At 46.7% G+C, this 19,667-nt stretch overlaps 1 protein-coding gene across 1 annotated transcript; it reads right to left on the reverse strand.

The window, feature by feature from the left end:
* Positions 1-8,960: 8,960 nt before the first annotated feature.
* Positions 8,961-18,517, reverse strand: TMX1 (thioredoxin related transmembrane protein 1). The gene is made up of 8 exons (XM_075712719.1): positions 18,375-18,517; positions 18,125-18,240; positions 17,263-17,308; positions 16,609-16,737; positions 14,926-14,971; positions 14,737-14,838; positions 12,901-12,970; positions 8,961-12,129 (listed from the first exon to the last, which is right to left on the reverse strand). The coding sequence occupies exons 1-8, from the start codon at positions 18,515-18,517 to the stop codon at positions 11,951-11,953; spliced, it is 831 nt and encodes a 276-aa protein (XP_075568834.1). The 3' UTR covers positions 8,961-11,950.
* Between the last annotated feature and the right edge of the window lie 1,150 nt (positions 18,518-19,667).

Consider the following 19,667-nt stretch of genomic DNA (forward strand, 5'->3'; position numbering starts at 1 on the left):
AGCCTCCCTGCAGACTCCCTCCCTCTGAAGGGGACTGTGAAACAGCGCGGGGTCCCCTTCCCTCGGGACTCCAGAATCCTTCTTGCAGGGAAGTTTAAACAGCGTCATTTCTGCCATCCCCAGTGTCACTGGCAAACCAGCGTCTGGCATCCGTAGAGCAGCATCTCTTTGGCCCTTGGGGGGCAGGCGGGGCAGGAGGGAGATGCGGGGAGGTCAGAGGTGGAAGCAGAAAGGCAAATAGCGTTTGCCAACCATTGGGCTGGAGAGAGCACAACACAGCACTCGGCATCAAGTGCTAGAGCACCCACAACGTGCTAGCTCCATCCTTTGCCAACAGCCTGCAGTAAAACCTGGCAGAGCTCCACGCGGCACGCAGCCCTGGCAAAGCCCCAGGGGCTGCCCCTGCTCCATCTTTCTCCCAGCCACCCGCCTCCACAGCAGATAAATCCCAGAGCACCGACACCCTTCCTCCATCCCCGAGGGCGGCAGAGCCCCTGTCCCCCCTCGCAGCCCCCCGGCTCCTCCTCTGCAGCGCGGCCGTCTAGGCTAGCTGCAGGCGCGGCGAGGTGAGGGCGAGAGCACGCGGAGGCAAAGCGGGGATCTCGGGATGCCCGCACGCCTGCTCACCGCTCGCCCTTAGGGCTGCGTTTCTGAGCTGTGACGGAAAGGAAAACGGGGACCACGAGGGAAGAGCAAGAAGCCACTGAGTGTCGCATCCTTCCCCTGGCAGAGGCGTCTGCTGCCGGCTTCAGCCCCGCTGCGCACCCATGGCCGTGCCCGGCGGGGAGAGCTCTGCTGCCTTTGGTGCTTTTTGGATCCCACCCAGCCAAAGCTGTAAATCCCCCAGGCTGAGGACGAAGCACGGTGCAATTAAAGCACAGGAGCCACGCTGCTGTTCACGCCCTGTAACACAAGACCTAGAAGCCCAGACCACATGGAAAAGGTAACGGAGAAGGGCAGCTCTTAGCGCAGGTGGGACAGCACCCACCACGATGCCCCTCAGGTCCACCAGCCTGGCAAGCCACGTCCCGCGTCAGCGCGGGGTGCTGTGGGTGCTGGCGGGGTGCTGCGGATCGGGCCCCCGAGCACAGGGGCAGCGAGGAGGAATCATAGAATCATCACAGAATCATAGAATCGTTTAGGCTGGAAAAGACCTTTAAGATCATCCAGTCCAACCATTAACCTAACATTACCAAGTCCACACTAAACCAATTAAGGGTAGACTAAACCACGTCCCAAAGTGCCACGTCTACTCATTTTTTGAACCCCTCCAGGGATGAGGACCCCACCACCTCTCTGGGCAGCCTGGTCCAGTGCTTGACCACTCTTTCCATGAAGAAATTCCTCCTAATATCCAATCTAAACCTCCCCTGGCACAGCTCGAGGCCATTTCCTCTCGCCCTATCACTTGTCACTTGGGAGAAGAGCCCGACCCCCCCTCCCTGCCCCCTCCTGCCAGGAGCTGCAGAGAGCGATGAGGTCTCCCCTCAGCCTCCTCTTCTCCAGGCTGAACACCCCCAGCTCCCTCAGCCGCTCCCCACCAGCCCTGTGCTCCAGACCCTTCCCCAGCTCCAGGAGTGCCACCCTCCACCCTGCTCGGGGACCCTGCCTGCTGCGACTCACCGCGGCAGAGGCATCAGAGCGCAGGAGAGCCAGCAGCACTGCCAGATGGGAGCAAAGAGCCTGAAGCATCTCCAGGATGAGCTGGTGCCTTCCCTTGACCCTTTAAAAAAAATTTAAAAAAATAAATCACTCAGTTAAGTCAACCTAAAGCCCTATAAAAACCTGAACTGATACCATTTAAAAACAGCAACCACCTCTCCTAAGCACAGTGCTCATCCCAGGGAGGGAGAAGTGCCAGAAATCAACTCGAAATTGCAGTCGATTCTCTGTGGAAGGAATTCAGCTGCTTTGCTGATAAGCAGCAATATAAATCTCTGAGCTGGAGAGGTAGATCATTAAGGGGAGATGTTTAGAGAAATTAAATCCTTTCTCCTGCTTCTTATGCTAATAGGGAAAACCAAGCTGATTTGCAGGAGGACAACATTTAGCAATATCTAATTCATCAAAGTCCCCATCTGGTCTCGTTCTCATGCTGAGTGTGTCAAAAATCAGCTTTCCTTCAACCAACACCCGCGTCACTTTTAACTGTAAGAGGCCAATTCTGGAGAGATTTGTAAATAAACCACTTTGAAAATCCGGCCAGAAAAAACAGACAGGAGAAGGGCCTGATTAATAGAAATACATGTTGGAATTGAAGGGATTGAGGAGCAAGTAAGGGGACAGGGGAACGACTAACCAGCGCAGCTGGCAAAATAACCCAGAGCAGAGGCCAGAGTAGGGTTAAACGGTACCAGAATGGGGAAATCTCCAAACTGGGATCCTGCATCTGTGCCCGCGCCGCAGTCGTTGCTCCTAGATGAAGCAGGAAACAGCTTCATGCTGGAGCCACCCTACATGTGGGGACCAGCCAGCTCCTCCTAGCCCATGGGGTCTAGAAAAATCTCTTAAAATCTTCTGTTCCTTATGGGAAGTGATGCTGAACTGGTTTGTTGTACTACTCTACCTACTCACAGTTATCGAAGCAAACATTATCAATATATTTAATTCAAGCAAAACACACCATGGAGCAGATGTTATCTTAAAACTTGGAAATTAGGGATTTAAGTAACAAGGCTATGCTCCCATATTCTTCTTTAGGGGCAGGATGATTCTCTATGCTCCTGGATTCCATTTGTTTGGCAATTTAAACCGCGCTTGCATTTTCTGCGGTATTTTCAGCAGCGGGGATTACACTTTCAAAGCGGGCAGCCCCACGATTCGTACCTGTCGTTTGGCACGGGCCAGGCCAGGTGTGCTCAGGTTGATGCGCTCCGCCGGGACCTCCGACAGCAGAACCCTGCCTCGCCGGCAGCTCCGGCAAGGATCCCGCTGGGACACGCACACCAGGTGTAGGCACAGAGCCGATTTGGCTTACGGCATCGCAACAAGCGGAGGGGAAAAAAACCCTGACATTTGCTGCCCTAAAGACAAAACTGGTTTTTATCCTCATTCACGGGGCAGAAAATCTAGACAGCCGCAGCTGCAGCACAGGCAGGAGCCCTGGGGCAGGACCGCGGCTCTGCTCACCACCTGCCTTTTCCAGATCCTTTCTGTGCAGCCCAGCAGCCGTAGAGCCCCGGCAAGGAGCACGCAGAGACGAGCCCGGTTCTCCCCGTAGCAGCCGAATGGTTCCCCCATCACCTGCCCCGTGGAGCCGGGCACCAGCCACCTTCGCTGCCCCCAGCCACCTCCTGCCTTCCCAGGCTCCCTTCTCCGCCGGCTCCGTCTTCTCGGCCAAGCATGATATGCAGCAGCAGAAGGAGCAAGGAGCACAAGGAAGCTGGAAGAGCAAATGGCAACAGCTTTTGAGGACACGCTCGCTTGCGTACGACCTGCCATTGAAGATGGCAAGCTCTGGCCAGCTAAGAGGCGCGCCACAGGGCTGGGGACGGGTTCCTGAGGGTGCCGCGACCCTTCTGCCTGCAGGAACCGATCGTCCCAGCGAGGCGCTGGCCCGCTGGGGATGTCACCCAAAAGATGGGTACATACAGCTCGCATACGTGACACTTTTATTCTGGAAGAGAGCAAAGTCTTGCATGGAAATAGGACCAGCCAAAGCAGGCTGGTCCCCTACACCATCCGCTATAAATACAGAGGAGAAAGAAGAGTTTTTTCTCTACCCTGTTCAATGTTTTCTCCCAGGACTGGAAGTTCCAGTGATGATCCCAATCACCACAAAATGAGTCCATCCATCCAAAGCACAAAGCAGGAGTTTGCGCAGACATTTGTCAAGGCAGACATTTCCCTTTTCTATCGTTCCCTCCAGCCAATCCCCGTATCGCTGCAAGGTGACTTTCTGCTGTGCTTCCTCTAGCTCAGCGTTAATTATGCATTTCCTAACGTCCTTCCATTCAGAAAGTTCTCACTGATCTGTAACCTGCTTTTCCCATTTGTTCTGTCCATGCCACGTAGCAACACTACAGGCATCCACAGCATAAGGTGACCCAGCTTACGCACAGGTACATATTTTTCCCATACCTATTGTGTCCTTTAGAACAACCCAAAATATTTACATTTCAAGCTTTTGCCATCATCTTTTAAGGTACAAAATTACTTCAGGTCCCTCTGTAGAAGTAACATGTCCTCCAGTGGAACACAGGTCCAAGCAGCCTTCATGTAGCATCTCCATGTTGCCACCACGTGGTCAGCTGGCTCCTTTCGCTTGCTCTCCTTTTGGCCAAACAACTTCTTCCGCAACGCTCTGGAGTAAAATTAGAGCAACCCTTTGGGAGACGTGCTCCAAAGCCCTTTTAAAAAAAAAAAAATATATATATATATACATACCCAGAATGGAGTAGAACTCAGTTTGGAGCCTTTGAGGTTGTTAGAGCAGCGTGATGAGCGTTAGCTCTTGGCCAACTACATAATTATAATAGACAAAAGCAGAGAGCAATGCCCTTGAGCTCCTCCCAAGGGGGGGAACCCCACCTGCACACTCCCCATACAGCCCTGCAGCCAGATCCAGCCCCAATCTCACCAGGAGCCGAAACCCCTGTAGCAGGCTGCAGCTGGGTTCTCACCTGGACGTGCAGAAGACACATGAGGTGTTTTCAAAAGTGACTGCAGGACATCAGGATATCATGGGCAAGCTGAGGGACTTCAGTCAGCGTATCCTGCAAAAATAATTTTTAAAAAAGACATTTTTATTATGGCTCTGACGGGGTGCTGTGCTGGCAGCCTCCTCCAGCCCAGCGAGGTCTCGCTACACCACCCCATGGTGGTTTGAGTTTTAGTCATCACTGCAGAACTTCAGCAGAGCATCAAAACAACTCGTCCCCCGGAGGGCCGACAGCTCCTGGCGGGCTTTGTTCTTGCCGTTCTCTCACGCTTAAGAAAACACACAGAAACCTCCAAGAAAAACTCGGATCCCACTCGGGGGGGGGGGCCCTGGCCGGCTTCAGCGATCGCTCCCCGCTCCCGGCTGGGCTGACAACCGGCTGTAGCCTCGACAGATCTGGAAGGAGATGGATCATCCTCGTCTAGGGCTCTGACAACCGATGCATCAAACCAGACAGCTCCTTCGGAAACCTGTCACGACGATGCCTACCACGCACATCAAACTGACTACGAACTACTGTATTTAAAAATATACCCTAGCAGATGTTGCGCACGGATCGTTCTCCCTGAATGAGAGACATTTCGTAAACATTTTGCTTTTATTCATTTTCATGCAGGATTTCATTAATGAGCTCTTGTGTTATAGCGTCACCGCTCACAACAGATCCTTCAGCAACCCAAAACCTTTGGGAAGTTTGGCCACAGGCACAAGCTCTATAGCCTAAGGTGGAGACATCCGATGTAATTTCTATTTCTGATCAGCTGGGCATACACGGAGCCCACACCAAAACCTGCTTGATACCGAGTACTTCATCTCAAGCGATTGTTAACAAAGTCCTGTTCCAATACAAGGAAAAAAGCTCCGTATAAGACCACACTGCATGTCCTTCCCAAATACTTGACAAGGGGATGGGGAAAAGAGGAGGAAACGGTTACGTACCCTTGGAGAATATTTCTCCAGTTATCTAAGAAATCAGTCTAGTAAACAGCCAGGAAGCTTCAACAAGGGAAATGTGTGGTATTTTCTTGGGAGCCCCAGGGACTGAGATAGCCTACACGTAGAAACCAGCCAGGCTCAGCGGGCACGGGTAAGGAAAGGCTTTGCTCAGCCATCATTTATTCTCGGGGAGTAACAACGTCACAGCCCCTTCAGAGCCAAACAGGTCCTCGCACCCCTCTTACTCCTGCGGTACAGCTACTCCAACAGCACAGCTGTGGATCGCATCTTGCCCGTTTCTTCATGCCCAGCATCTCTGGTGGCTCCAGGTTCTCCCTGTTGATGCAGAAGATCAAGGGAATTCACACCATCCAAAATCAGTGCTTGGCCTCCTTGGGTTTTTCCTTTTTGGACAGATGAAACTGGCAATTGCAAGATAAACACGCGCTGCGGTCTGTCAGTGAACAACATCTTGGCTCATCCGAGGAGTCAGGTGGAAGAGATTTACGTCAGCGGTGCTAAGAGCAGGTCTGAGCTTCGGTGAAACAGAACAAGCCTCGTGCGGTGACGGCAACGGGGCGAGCAGCCTGTCCTCGTCACTCCCCACGCTTGTGCTGGGAATACAAGAGGGAAGGGACGCACCAGCTGAACTTGACCTGTGGAAATGGCATCCTGTATCCCTGTGATTTCAGCCACGGGCAAGAAGAAATCTTTACTTTGAACACCCCTTTCCCTTCAGTTGGTAGTTTTGGTACAGCAAGCATTCAGAGGGGAGTAACCATCCCATGTGCCAAGGAGTTTAAAGGAAGATTCAGAGGTGTGATCTTTCTTAGAAATTACCAGTCACATGAATGGGGGGTAGGGGGGAAGACATTGAGGTCCAGGGCTCAGCAAAGCATAAAGACTCTGGAAGGAAAAGCACAGCTAACAAAACTATTATCTTTAATGATGATCTTGCATTAATGGCTTCTCATCTAGCATTTTCAAAGCTTCTTGATACAGGAGGCATAATTTAACTTATAAATGAACCTTTTAAAAAGAGACACATAGAAGATTTAACTGGTGTCTTTTCCCTTCTAATATTCACAGGTATTGTAGAATCTGCTGACACTTCAAGCACATCAGCTGCGTACGAGCCCACATCCTGACACCAAGCATTCCTCTAGTTCTTACAATTACCAGCACTTTCTCTCTGGCCAGAGGCGTGTCACAGCACAGGGAACTTAAGCATCTGTAGGACAGGAGCAGAAAGCAAATCCCAGTACGCAGGCTAGAGCATTGCCAGGAATAAGGTTCTAGGGGCTTTTTGGAAGGCTGGCTTTTGTGTGCAAGAAGTTAAGGTCAAGCACTGGAACAGGCTGCCCAGAGAGGTGGTGGGGTCCCCATCCCTGGAGGGGTTCAAAAAATGGGCAGACGTGGCACTTTGGGACATGGTTTAGTGGGCATGGGGGTGTTGGGTTGATGGTTGGACTGATGATCCTAGAGGTCCTTTCCAACCTTAGCGATTCCTCGTTTTTACTTTCATTAAAAAATAATCCAGCCACCAAGCCAGGAAACATGAAATTGCTACTCTGCCCTTAATTGGTTTAGTGGTGGATTTGGTAGTGTTAGGCTAATGGTTGGACTGGATGATCTTAAAGGTCTTTTCCAACCTAAACGATTCCATGATTCTATGATACTAAGGTCCAATACAAGAAGTGCTACAACAGGGAGATGTCTATACTCGAGTGCTCCACCAGATAGAGGAACTGTATTTATTCCGTTCACAGATTAGAGATGGCTGTTAAACATCAGATGCATAGCCAAGAGCTGGCTTTCTGGATCTGCCTTGTAGTTAAGAAAATGTCTATAGGCAATACAAGTTTAATTTCTCTTTTGCATCTGGAAAGTTTTACAGCTAAATATGGGAAAGTGAGGGAAAAGGGCAGACGGAGGCAGCATCTCTTCTCTTCTAGAAAGTTAGTGAGGTTGATAAAGCCCACAGCAAGATGAGTTCAGCAAGGTAAAGAAAAGCTGACCTAAGAGCAGACTGTACGGTATTGGCCAGAACAGTGGTGAGAAGTAAAATTCGGGGAAGAGCCAAAGGTGATGCTGTTCAGGTCAAACCAAGAACTTCAGCTGATGCAAACAAGGAGATATGACAGCTGCAGGAGACACATGCCCTCTTCTTTAGGCAAAGCAGCCTTAAAATTAATACTGACATTGTACTCGGGTGTTTCTAAACACTGAAGCAGTGCTATCGTATGCTGAAATTTCTCCTTCCCCAATCTTTGTTATAACTGAAACTATTCCAGTTTCAAATTCAAATCTATGACTGACTGGCAGTCTGGTAAACACACTGCCAGCTAAGCATACAGTTGCTTTTTTGTTTCTCATCAGGCTGGTCCCAATATCTAAATATATTTCAGTTTGACTTTTAGCTCATTTTTTCCTTTGGACTGGCTGTTCTTTTCTGTTATACATCATGCATCGAGTGGAAAAGTAGGGAAGTTAGGCTTGTACAAGCGGCTGCTTAATTTCCCCAGGCAATACATATTCCTTGTTCCTGTTGAGGAGGAACTGCACGAGTATTATTGCACTTTCCCAGAAAACTCCACACATTCAGACTGCGAGCCAACACACGGAGCTACCATGTTCTCAACACTCACTTCTAAGAGAAGAGATGGAGCAAAGAGTGAGGGGACAGGCAAGACGGACTTTCTGATGACAAGAGTTGTGCGCTGGGCCGGCTGTTACTCAGTAGTGCTTTGTGCACACCTTGTCTGGATTTGTTTCCTCCTCAGGAAGCCTCTTTCATTTCAGAACTCATACAATTCCGAATTAAGCTTCCCGCTCCAAGACAAACTCACCGATGTTGACCCCTTCAGCCATTAGGATCTGATATGCAGTGCGTACATGGAAGAGGGGAGGCGTCCATCTCTAGCTGAAATATGATTGCATGCATTTTACGCAAATACAGGAAAAAAGTTACAAAGAACTGAATTTTAAACATCATTTGTCAGCTCCAACCTACATTCTTTCTGCAACACAAGAACCCATTTTATTACCATCGCTGTCTAAGCCTGGTACGTGTGAAAGCTCCTTCCCAAACCACACAAACCATCTACCCAAAATGTAAGTGGTCAGCTCACGCTACCATGAGATACTCAAGCCAGTCTCAACTGAAAAATACAAGTACCCCAGCGCAGCCTTAGTATGAAGTATTATTTGAACTTGTCTTTTCAAAAAGATTTATTGCAATGGTTTGTTAGCTATAGTGGGTTTTTTTTTTTCCCCATGGAAATAGCTGCAGTTTTGCTTCATGACTAAACAGCAAGATACAGTCTTAAAAAAAAAAAAAAAAAAAAAGACACAAACACAGGAATCCAAAGCAGGTGGTTATTTTTTACTTGAAGTCTCTCTGAAACATTAAAAAAAAGTATTGTTACAATTAATTAATTTCTTCCAGAATTAAATTGGACATGCTTGGTCAAGGTGATGATATGGAAAGGGCAGTCCGACTTGTACAAAACTGATATTCAAGCATCATCAATACACACAAAGGACAGGCTCTGACGCACATTTGTTACATCGCGACCTTCGCTCAGTCTCAGTAAACATCTTTGGAATACAGATTTAAAAAAAATAATCAAGAAACTTAAATATTCACAGGACAAAACCATAACATTATTAATAACACGAACAGCAAGATTTACAGAGATCAAACACAGGCTGCCTATGGATAATCACAACGGAACTTGCAGAAGTTACACTCATCACAAGCATAGGTCTGCCACACAGAGGCTGGATTCCAGCAACTCGGAACGCTTAGCGCTAAGAGGCGGGTTTGGAATTTGGTTACTTGCCTAAGGCAGGGAGGCAGTAAGAAAAGGTAGGTGTGCAGAAGGCAAAGGCAAGGTAAATTAGTGCTAGAAGTTCTTGTTAGACCAGGAGTCTAGAAGTACAGCAGGAAAAAAAAAAACCCACAACATTGTTTGTTCTTTTAAAATTAAAAGTTAGCCAAAAGTTATCAGTATATACTTCCTATATTGCACAGTCTTAAAGTAACTGAAAAATTAGAAAACGCTGCATTTATAACAGCTACATTTAAATATATTCCAAGCGGAGTTAGCCCATATAGTTCAGCTTTTAAAACAATTCAACACTTTTCCCTAACAACAGCATACAGCATCTGTGTCCCCCGTTTTCTCAAGCCCTCTCCAAACTAACAAAATACACCATTTATCAACGACAGTGCTAGTTCTCCTTAGCATATCACAGATTTATTGCTTTATTTTACTAGTGACAAAGGCTAAGATCTAAAACTTTTAGAGAATTTAAGGCAATCCCACCAGACCCACACCTTAAGGGCATTTACGGCACACGGTGGTCTTCATTCAAACACCAGGAAGAGTTTGATATTTAAAAGTGACAGGAACACTCAGATTGTAACCAAAAGGACCCATTCAAGAATCAGTTCTATCTTCCTAACACGTAACCCAGCACTGAAGTCAGAAGTCATTCCAGAGCACCAGTGTTCGGAAAAAGAAAAAAAAGAAAGAAAGAGTCAAAGGAGGAAGTTCCAGGACACCTTACATAACTTATTCTTACTCATCTAAGAACTTGTTGGAAGATTCACTCGGATATTTGGACAGCTGAATCACTTTTTTCCATTCATAACACGGAGGATGAGTTATGATCTATCAGATACACTTAAAATGCAACTTACAAAGAAGTGTTCAAGACTGCCAAAAAAACACAGCGTGTTCTTAACAGCTTTATGAGCTGATTCACCTGGCAAGAGCTCTGAATATTGTTTTCCCCAATATTTCTTTCATATCCCACAGAGTTCATTATGAGCTCCTCGTCTGATGCTCTGCCTTCTTAATAGTCACTAGGAGAGCCTGGCTTTAGAGAGCCAGGCTGCAGTGAAAACGTCATCGAGAGCATTTCTGTTTGCAGTCTTAATTACTTGCGACCAAGTTTACTATGGACACAGATTTATCAACTGCCAGTCCTGCAAACCCACTCAGATGAAGGATGTAAAAAACAAAAAAAAACCCCATCACAACCAAAACCAACAAACAAATAAAAAATCCCAAACCAAAACAAAAAAACCCAGCAAGAACAGGCTTGTCAAAAAACCTAAGCGTGCTCAGCATTAGGCTAACCCTTCCCTTGCAAATACTTTGGAAATTAACTGAAAGAGTATGGAAAATTCTTTACAAGCGATGCAAGATAACACTGGTCCAACGCACATGTGCATTCTTTTTATTTCTATACGGAGTGAAAACAAATACCATACAGAAAACAGTAGACTACAGGTTTTTTTTAAAGAAAGTATGAGGGTGCATTGTTTCAAGATGGTTTTGTGAAAATAGAAAAGATGACTTTCTGTAAAAGAAATGAAGAAGCAGTTATTTCAGACCAGGTACAGCCTGACCAGATTTGCAGTAAAATTCGATTAAGCAGAAATTACTGATGATGTATTAAAAATAAGCAGAGTCCTACTGCCATCCAGCAGGATGAAAGGATAGGATTTGCACTCAGCAGAGAACCCTGCGTGTAAACTATTCCCATCTGAATCAGAGTCATTGAGACAAACGAGACTTCACAGTGCTACTTGTAAGTTTTTTTTCTAGAGGAGAATTACTTCGCCAAGAAGCTCACGTAGTTTTCTACAGCCTTTTCTAAAAGAAATCAATGCAAATGTAGGTCAGTGAGAGAATCCACACTACACAGAGCGCTTGTGGTAACTTCCATCAGGGAGGATGGCAAAGACAAGCTCTCTAGCTTTTGTTCAGAGGGCAATTTCTGTTCCTCTAAATAAAGATAGCAACTTTCATCTCTTTGGAAGAAGAACAATTGGGGGGTTTCTAGCACTCATTGTCATAGCAGAAAGCAGGTTTTGTCACATAGAAAGCCTGGAATGTGTCCCGTAACTGAAGGAACTTCTCCCTTCAGCATTTTTTCAGAGCACAACTAGATAGATTTATACCGAGAAACTTTTTTGAATGCTTTAACAGCAAACAGGTTAGTGCATTTTCCTTGCCAATGTTCCCTAATGCAACAAGTACACTGGTTTACATTCTGTTAAAAAAAATCCCTATAAAACAAGTCATTCAAGAAGCCACATAAATTATTTCTTGACACTTCTCTGCACAGAGACAGGAGAAGTTTCAGCCATTTGCAACAGCATGTTTTAGTTTTGAATACCTGATGCCAAAGATGCTTTCTTTTTTTTTTTTTTCCTGAATTCATGAAATGCATTGATATCACCATGACAGGAGTCATTCTTCTCTTCAAGCTGAAGGGTTTGACATTTACCTCCTTTTGAGTTGGTGACTCAAACACTAATCCTGCATGCAAATAAAGCTAAGATTTATCCACTGCAGCAGCAGCGTTCACTGGGCGCTGCCTTACAGCATTCGGTGACGAGTTTCTGTCTGACACCTCTTTACCCTCCGTTTCATCATCTGAGATATCTTCCTCATCTGCTTCTTGCTCTTCATCCAGCTTTTTCAGCAGCTGAGCTGACTCTGGAGCTAGTTTTCCTAAAAGAGAAAACATGCATACACAAATAAATACCATTACCATGTGAAATACACTTTTTTTTAACATCATGGGCTAGAACAGAATGTTAATGAATTTAATACAGGTAGTACTTTCCAGTATCAGTCACTTAAGCTACTATCTTGGGTAGAATTGTTGCTAGCACAAAGTTACTCACAGGTCAAGTATTAACAGATTGCGGACTACCTAGACAAGGTAATATAAAACTTCCTCCAGCTTTGGGGAAGAAAGAAAAAAAAAAAAAAAAAAAAAAGAGTCAGGTTCCTACAAATCATAAGCCAGCATTTAGATCTTCTTCCATGATTTTTTAAGATTACCTTGAAAAAATTCCAGAGACTAACCCCAAACTGAATCACTTACTATCCAGAGATGCAAATTCACTTTTAATCCTCACTTTGCCCCTAAAACTTATGCAAACAGCTTAGCAACACTGAGAGCTCCACTCAAAACTTTTAACTCACTGCATATATGGAATTTCATATCTTGCAGGTATGAAAACGCTGTAAAAACATTTTTTCTGTCTCCTAAAAAAGTTTTTAAAAAAATAGTTTAGCTTTAGCTAAATACAAAATACAAACCCACTATAAAGCCTAAAGGCAAACAGCTGCAGGTAAAGCAAAGCAAAGCATCAATCACAAGCGTAAACTTCTACACTAAACCTCACGTCCTGCAAACGCAAGTTACGTACTGATATTTATTAAATAAGATTTGCCAAACAGCTTCACTGAATTAGAAGTATAAAGTGGGCTTACTTGAATGAGGATACTGTGGCGGTCTGTGTCTTTTGGAGGGACAGATACAGTCTGCTAGAAACACCATTATCTGAAACCAAAGACAGACAAGTTTAAGCCTCCAAACATCCTGCACATTAGAATCACAGAATCATTTAGGTTGGAAAAGACCTTTAAGATCATCAAGTCCAACTGTTAACCTAACACTGCCAAGTCCCTAAGCGCCACGTCTACACATCTTTCTAAATATGTCTGGGGCTGGGGACTCAACCACCTCTCTGGGCAGCCTGTTCCAGTGCTTGATAAATGCTTTTGGTGAAGAAATTTCTCCTAATATCCAATCTAAACCTCCCCTGGCGCAGCTCGAGGCCATTTCCTCTCGTCCTATCACTTGTTACTTGGGAGAAGAGACCAACACCCACCTCACTGACCCCTCCTTTCAAGCAGTTGCAGAGAGCAATGAGGTCTCCCCTCAGCCTCCTCTTCTCCAGGCTGAACACCCCCAGCTCCCTCAGCCACTCCCCACCAGCCCTGTGCTCCAGACCCTGCCCCAGCTCCGCTGCCCTTCTCTGGACACGCTCCAGCACCCCAATGTCCTTCTTGTGCTGAGGGGCCCAAAACTGGACACAGCATTCCAGGTGCGGCCTCCCCAGTGCCGAGCGCAGGGGGATGATCCCTGCCCTGCTCCTGCTGGCCACACTGTCCCTGACACAAGCCAGGATGCTGTTGGCCTTCTTGGCCACCTGGGCACACTGCTGGCTCATGTCCAGCCGGCTGTTGACCAACACCCCCAGGTCCTTTTCGGCCAGGCAGCTTCCCAGCCACTCTTCCCCAGCTGCAGCGTTGCACGGGGTTGTTGTGACCCAAGTGCAGGACCCGGCACTCGGCCTTGCCGACCCTCACACCGCTGGCCCCGGCCCATCGGCCCAGCCTGTCCCGATCCCCCTGCAGAGCCTTCCTACCCTCCAGCACACCAACACTCCTGCCCAGCTTGGTGTCATCTGCAAACTTACTGGGGATACACTCGATCCCCTCGTCCAGATCACTGATAAAGATATCAAACAGAACCAGCCCCAACACTGAGCCCTGGGGAACACCCCTGGTGACCGGTCACCAACTGGATTTAACTCCATTCACTGCAACTCTTTGGGCCCGGCCACCCAGCCGGTTTTTTACCCAGCAAAGAGCGCGCCCGTCCAAGCCACGAGCAGCCAGTTTCTCCAGGAGAATGCTGTGGGAAACGGTGTCAAAGGCCTTACTAAAGTCTACGTAGACAACATCCACAGCCTTTCCCTCATCCACTAAGCGGGTCACCTTGTCATAGAAGGAGATCAGGTTGGTCAAGCAGGACCTGCCTTTCATAAACCCATGCTGACTGGGCCTGATCACCTGCTTGTCCTGTACATGCTGTGTGATGGCACTCAAGATGATCTGCTCCATAACGTTCCCCAGCACCGAGGTCAGACTGACAGGCCTGTAGTTCCCCGGATGCTCCTTCCCACCCTTCTTGTAGATGGGCATCACATTTGCTAATCTCCAGTCAACCACAACCTCCCCGGTGAGCCAGGGCTGCTCATAAAGGATTGGAAGTGGCTGGGTGAGCACTGCCACCAGCTCCCTCAGTACCCTTGCGTGGCTCCCATCCAGCCCCACAGACTTGTGTGTGTCTAAGTGGTGTAGCAGGTTCATTTCCCCTTGGATTATAGGGGCTTCATTCTGCTCCCCATCCCTGTCTTCCAGCCCAACAGGCTAGGTACCCCAAGGGTAACTGGTCTGACTATTAAAGACCGAAGCAAAGGCAGCATTAGTGTAATACACAGTAGTCACAAGCCAATCTGTTTCAAGTGCTTCACTTACAAGTCCCAGTATCAGTCCCGAGAACAGAGTTGCCAACGCAAAAAGAGCGTATGAACCCCAGACCGGTATTCCAACATTTTCTGTTAAATAACCATGGCAGTGCTGGAATAAAAGACAAGAGAATCATTTCAAGAATAGCTGAATATCACATCTGTTAAGATAAAATAAAGTAGAGATCTAAGCACGTACCCTGATCCACATTGACAACTGAAACAAAGCTGACACACTGCTCATCCTGAAACAAAGCAGAAAAAAGTAACTGAGAACATCTGTAAGCCAGTCACATACCTGCATCTTCTGATTTGCCTGACTGGTCATTATTTAAACTTTCTGCTCACATCTGGTTTCCCTTCTAACTACTTTGATTTTTATCTTCTGTTTTGTCTTTTACTTCAATGAACACTCGTTTCCCGTGAAGCTACCTTCAGTACCAACATCAGCTTGTATAATGTTCCACATATGGACAACGACACATCCACAAACTTCCTTGACTTGGATCTGCTGACATATGAATTTCAGTTACTTTTGTTTATGTTCTAAGATATATTTGGACCAACAGTCTATGGGAAGCCAGACGAAACTCTATTCAAGATACCAAGAATTAAGCATCTGGAGATTTTATTAAAACAAAAAATTAATCTAAAAAAAAAGTCAGGTTATGTAAGAACTGAGAGATCTTCAGACACTTAAGTTTAGTCGTGTTTTGCATACAAATGAAAAAGACCAGGCTATCTGCCACGTATAACCTGCAGATTCTGACATTTCCCTGTTACTGTGAAACACTCAACATTAAGTATTCACTATCTGTAAAGGAAAGGAGAACTTGAAACATTAGGCCAACCTAAGTTGCTAATGAGAGCGCCATAGAAGCAGCCCACATACTGTTTCAGTATGCACAAAAAACGGAGCTGGTACCATACACTTCTAAGACAAAACTTATTAATCCTAAAATTAGTACCCCCGTTTCACACACTCCTGGGTGTGGGTTAATACTTTGTAGATCAACCACATGGTTTGAAGATTCAAATAGCATTGCGAGTACACGAAGTAGCAATGCTGAGCTTCCTAGAAGAGCCACAAAAAAATGTAAAATTCAGTCTAGCATAATACTCCATAAACTGAACACTGCTACAGCACAGTACAGTTAGCACAGAGGTGTTCCATTGCTCTAACAGAAGAAAAAACACAAACAATTGGGGTCATTTGCCTCAATCAATGGTGCCTGCAACATGCTTTATCACTCACAGTACTCAACTACTCTGAAACCACTACACAGCACACGCAGCAACAACTAAAAGCACTTCAAAGTCACAAAACTAGAAAGAATTCCAAAAAAGCATGTTTCTTCTCAGACTACAGTCTCCTCACTTCACTTTTCCTTCAATGAAGGAACCTTCACCCTTCCACTCTGCTTTTAACTTCGCTACAGATCTCTCTTCTTAGATGGCCAGCCCATATCTTACAACTATGTTGCTACATGATTTCCCAGTTTTTATTGGTAATTGCTTAGAATTGAGCTGGGCAAAACATCTTTCTTCCATATAAACAAAAGAAAAACTTCAAGTGTCAGGAAGTTACCTACAAGAGTTTAGTAAAACACACACAGCCAGCTATAACTATTTGAAGCTTTAAAGTAAGCCTTGCTCAGGACACCTTTGCTATGCCAGTGCACACAATCCTCCCACAGCTGACGAAGGAGGCATGACCACCCACCCGTCACGTTCACATACTTCTTACCAGCACAGAGCTGCTGCATGCGCTGTTAACAAGGAGGAAGTACTGGGTGTGGCACACCTAAGGACCTGTCCCAGCACGTCCTTAAAGTGTGCATATTTGACAATAAATTATTATAAAAATCATACCAAAACTTACAGGAAAGAGGAAGGGCCAAACCATGAAGAAAGTGGTTCAATAGACTTCCATTCCTGGTCACTGATGAAATTTATGAAATCAGTTTTAGTTCTTGCACCCTGGTATCTCCTGAACTCTCCATCTTTACAGCTGTAAACCAAACAAAAAATGTTTATTTTAGACAGTCCAAGCATGCAGCATTTGCTTCCACTCAACATCTTCCCTCCCATCCTCTTGCCTTTTTTTTTTTTTAGTTTTACTTCACTTTAGATGATATTGGCTCTAAAATGTTTTCCAAAAATCTTCAAAAATCTTGACTACAAGTATTTCTAGAATTTTGACTCCACGTGTATCTTGGCTAGCTTTAGGTTGCGATTCCATAAAAAGATAATGATCTTCCTAATGCACTTGTCACACAGCCGTATTAAGATCAATGTACAAAGAAAAGATTGCAAAACAGAAACACCCGTGAAAAGATAGAATAAACAAGGCCTGAAGGGGAAAAAAAAAAAAAAAAAAAAACTGGCAGTACTGTAAGGTGACAGCAGGTAAGACAATGGTTGCCTCTGTGTAAAGTAACTGACATTCTTAAAAAGCATGGTAAATCTCATTCATTCCCCCCGCCAAGAAAAAGTCCTCCCTCCCCCAAAAAATCCTGCTGCATTGCATACTTACTGATAGATGGTAGGAAGAGCTGTTATGACAAATCGTCCACTCAATCCTGCAAGAAAAACAGTTACTTTCAGAACAGCAGAGCACTCTTAACGTAACAAAAGGCAAGAAATGTTATTATACGCTGGAATAAAACCAGCTGCTCCCGGGTATCAATCTTTAATTGTGATCAAACATAAACTTGTGCACATCAAAGTACTGCACACAATCTAAAAGAAGAGCTCCTGGACAAAGAGCAAGAAAGTTTCTCCATGAGGGAAAAAAAAAATAGAGATGTCCGGGGATAACTGTTCTACTTGACTACTTTGGCTGTAGCTCTTCAGAGAGATGTTCTCTTCTTTTCCCCCATGATCTGCAACCTCCAGTGCTTGCAGAAAATAATCCAAGCGAGGCAAATTTTAAAAGTTCTTACGTGACTCTGGAGAAAAGTATTAGCACAGACAAGGTCATTTTTACAAACCCCACACAGACGTGAGGGCAATCCAACGAAGTGAGCTTCAGCTGAGGGAGACCAGACTGCTTGCGCTCCTTTTTGCCAAAGGGAGGTACTGCTACAGGGAAAGCTGAGGCCACGTTTTTGCTCTGGATGTTGCTTAAAAGGTAAGGTCAAAAGTCTCCTGGAAATCCTCCAAGTCACTTTCTAGAGAAACCCTCTCGTTTCCTTTATCTGTTAATACAGACTAGCCTGCTTAGTCTATGTATAGCAACCTGCCTTCAGAAGAGATCAGGAAAAGCTCGTTATTATTCCTACCGATTCCCTTTATGTTCTAAAAGCACACAGACCTGCACCGAACATCTTCCCCGAGCGCTGAGAAGCCCCAGGCCGCGGGGAGGGCGTTAGGAGCCGTCCCCACCAGACTCTCACCCGGCTGCTCCGTGACATCCACTTTGGCGATGTTCACTTCCAGGTCCTCGCCCCACTCGGCAAACTTCTCCCACTCGGGCTGCAGGTTCTGGCAGGCGGGACACCAAGGGGCATAGCTGGGGACACCACAAATCTGTCACTAACGAGCACCGCTCGGTCCCCCGCAGCCTCAGAGCGGGCCGCCGAGAGACCCCCCGCACACACACGCTCCCCGGGCCCCGGCAGCCCGAGCGGCCCCCTCCCGACTCACAACTCCACCATCCACTCGCCCTGCAGCAGCTCCCGCCACATGCCGTCCGACAGCACCTTCACTGCGCTCCGTTTCCCCAGCGCGGCCGCGCCGGCCGCCAGCGCCAGGCACAGCAGGGCGCACAGCCGCCCGGCGGCCGCCATCTTGTGTGTGTCCCCCTCCGCACTTCCGCCTTCCCGCGACGGCGACGTGCGCCCTCACGCCCCCGGGGCGGGGAAGCCCTGGGGGCGGGCTCAGGGGGCGCCACAGCCTATAGAACGTCGAGTTGTGGGGACTGGCGTGGGCTCGGCCAATGGAAAGCGCAGTTTCTGGCGTCGCTGCCTCACGGGGCACCGCCCCCGCCGCCATGTTCCTGACAGGCGGGGGGGGGCGGTGGCTTCGCTGACTGGCGTCTGTGGCAAGCCTCCCTCCCAGGGTTACCTCAAGCGCGTCTATTTTATTCATTTAGATAGAACAGAAACAATACAGGACAAATTAGTAACTAAGAAGGAGGTTCCAGTTTAAGGAGAATTGCGGTATGCATTATATTCAAGGCAAGAGATAATGAAACAATACATGCCTTGCTAACAACTGTACCCACAAAGAAGAACTTCAAGGACTGATGATGGAAAAAATCCTGCTCCAGGGAAGGTTGTGAAGATAAGAAGAATGCCACAAACATGAAGTCAGCAGAAGCCATAGTAGCTAGGGGAAGGGTAAAGGCAGGGGGAGATTGCAACCACTGACGCAAATGGAGACTAAAAGGACTACCCCCCCCACTCTCCTGGAGCGTGTGCGGTAAATTAACATCACACTGTGGCTTTAAATCGAAGCAAGGAAGATACAGACTAATGAGAGGCTACTTACTAATAGAATCATAGAATTGTTAAGGTTGGAGAAGACCTTTAAGATCATCCAGTCCAGCCATTAACCTAACACTGCCAAGTCCAACACTAAACCAATTAAGGGCAGAGTGATAATTTCATGTTTCCTGGCTTGGTGGCTGGATTATTTTTTAATGAAAGTTAAACTAGGAATCATTAAGGTTGGAAAGGACCGCTAAGATCATCAGTCCAACCATCAACCCAACACTAAACCATGTCCCAAAGTGCCACGTCTGCCTGTTTTTTGAACACTTCCAGGGATGGTGACTCCACCACCTCTCTGGGCAGCCTGTTCCAATGCTTGACTACCCTTTCTGTGAAGAAATGTCTCCCAATATCCAATCTAAACCTCCCCTGATGCAACTTGAGCCCATTTCCTCTCATCCTGTTACTAGTTACTTGGGAGAAGAGACCAACACCCACCTCAGTA

The sequence above is a fragment of the Pelecanus crispus genome, chromosome 6 (assembly GCF_030463565.1).
Source record: "Pelecanus crispus isolate bPelCri1 chromosome 6, bPelCri1.pri, whole genome shotgun sequence".
NCBI lineage: Eukaryota > Metazoa > Chordata > Aves > Pelecaniformes > Pelecanidae > Pelecanus > Pelecanus crispus.

Coding starts and splice junctions, on each gene's coding strand:
- TMX1 (XM_075712719.1), bottom strand. CDS start 18,517: ATGGCGGCCGCCGGGCGGCTGTGCGCCCTGCTGTGCCTGGCGCTGGCG. Junction 14,972..16,608: donor TTTGGCCCTTCCTCTTTCCT/GTAAGTTTTGGT, acceptor GCTTTGTTTCAG/GATGAGCAGTGTGTCAGCTT. Junction 12,971..14,736: donor CGGGACTGATACTGGGACTT/GTAAGTGAAGCA, acceptor CTTTGGTTTCAG/ATAATGGTGTTTCTAGCAGA.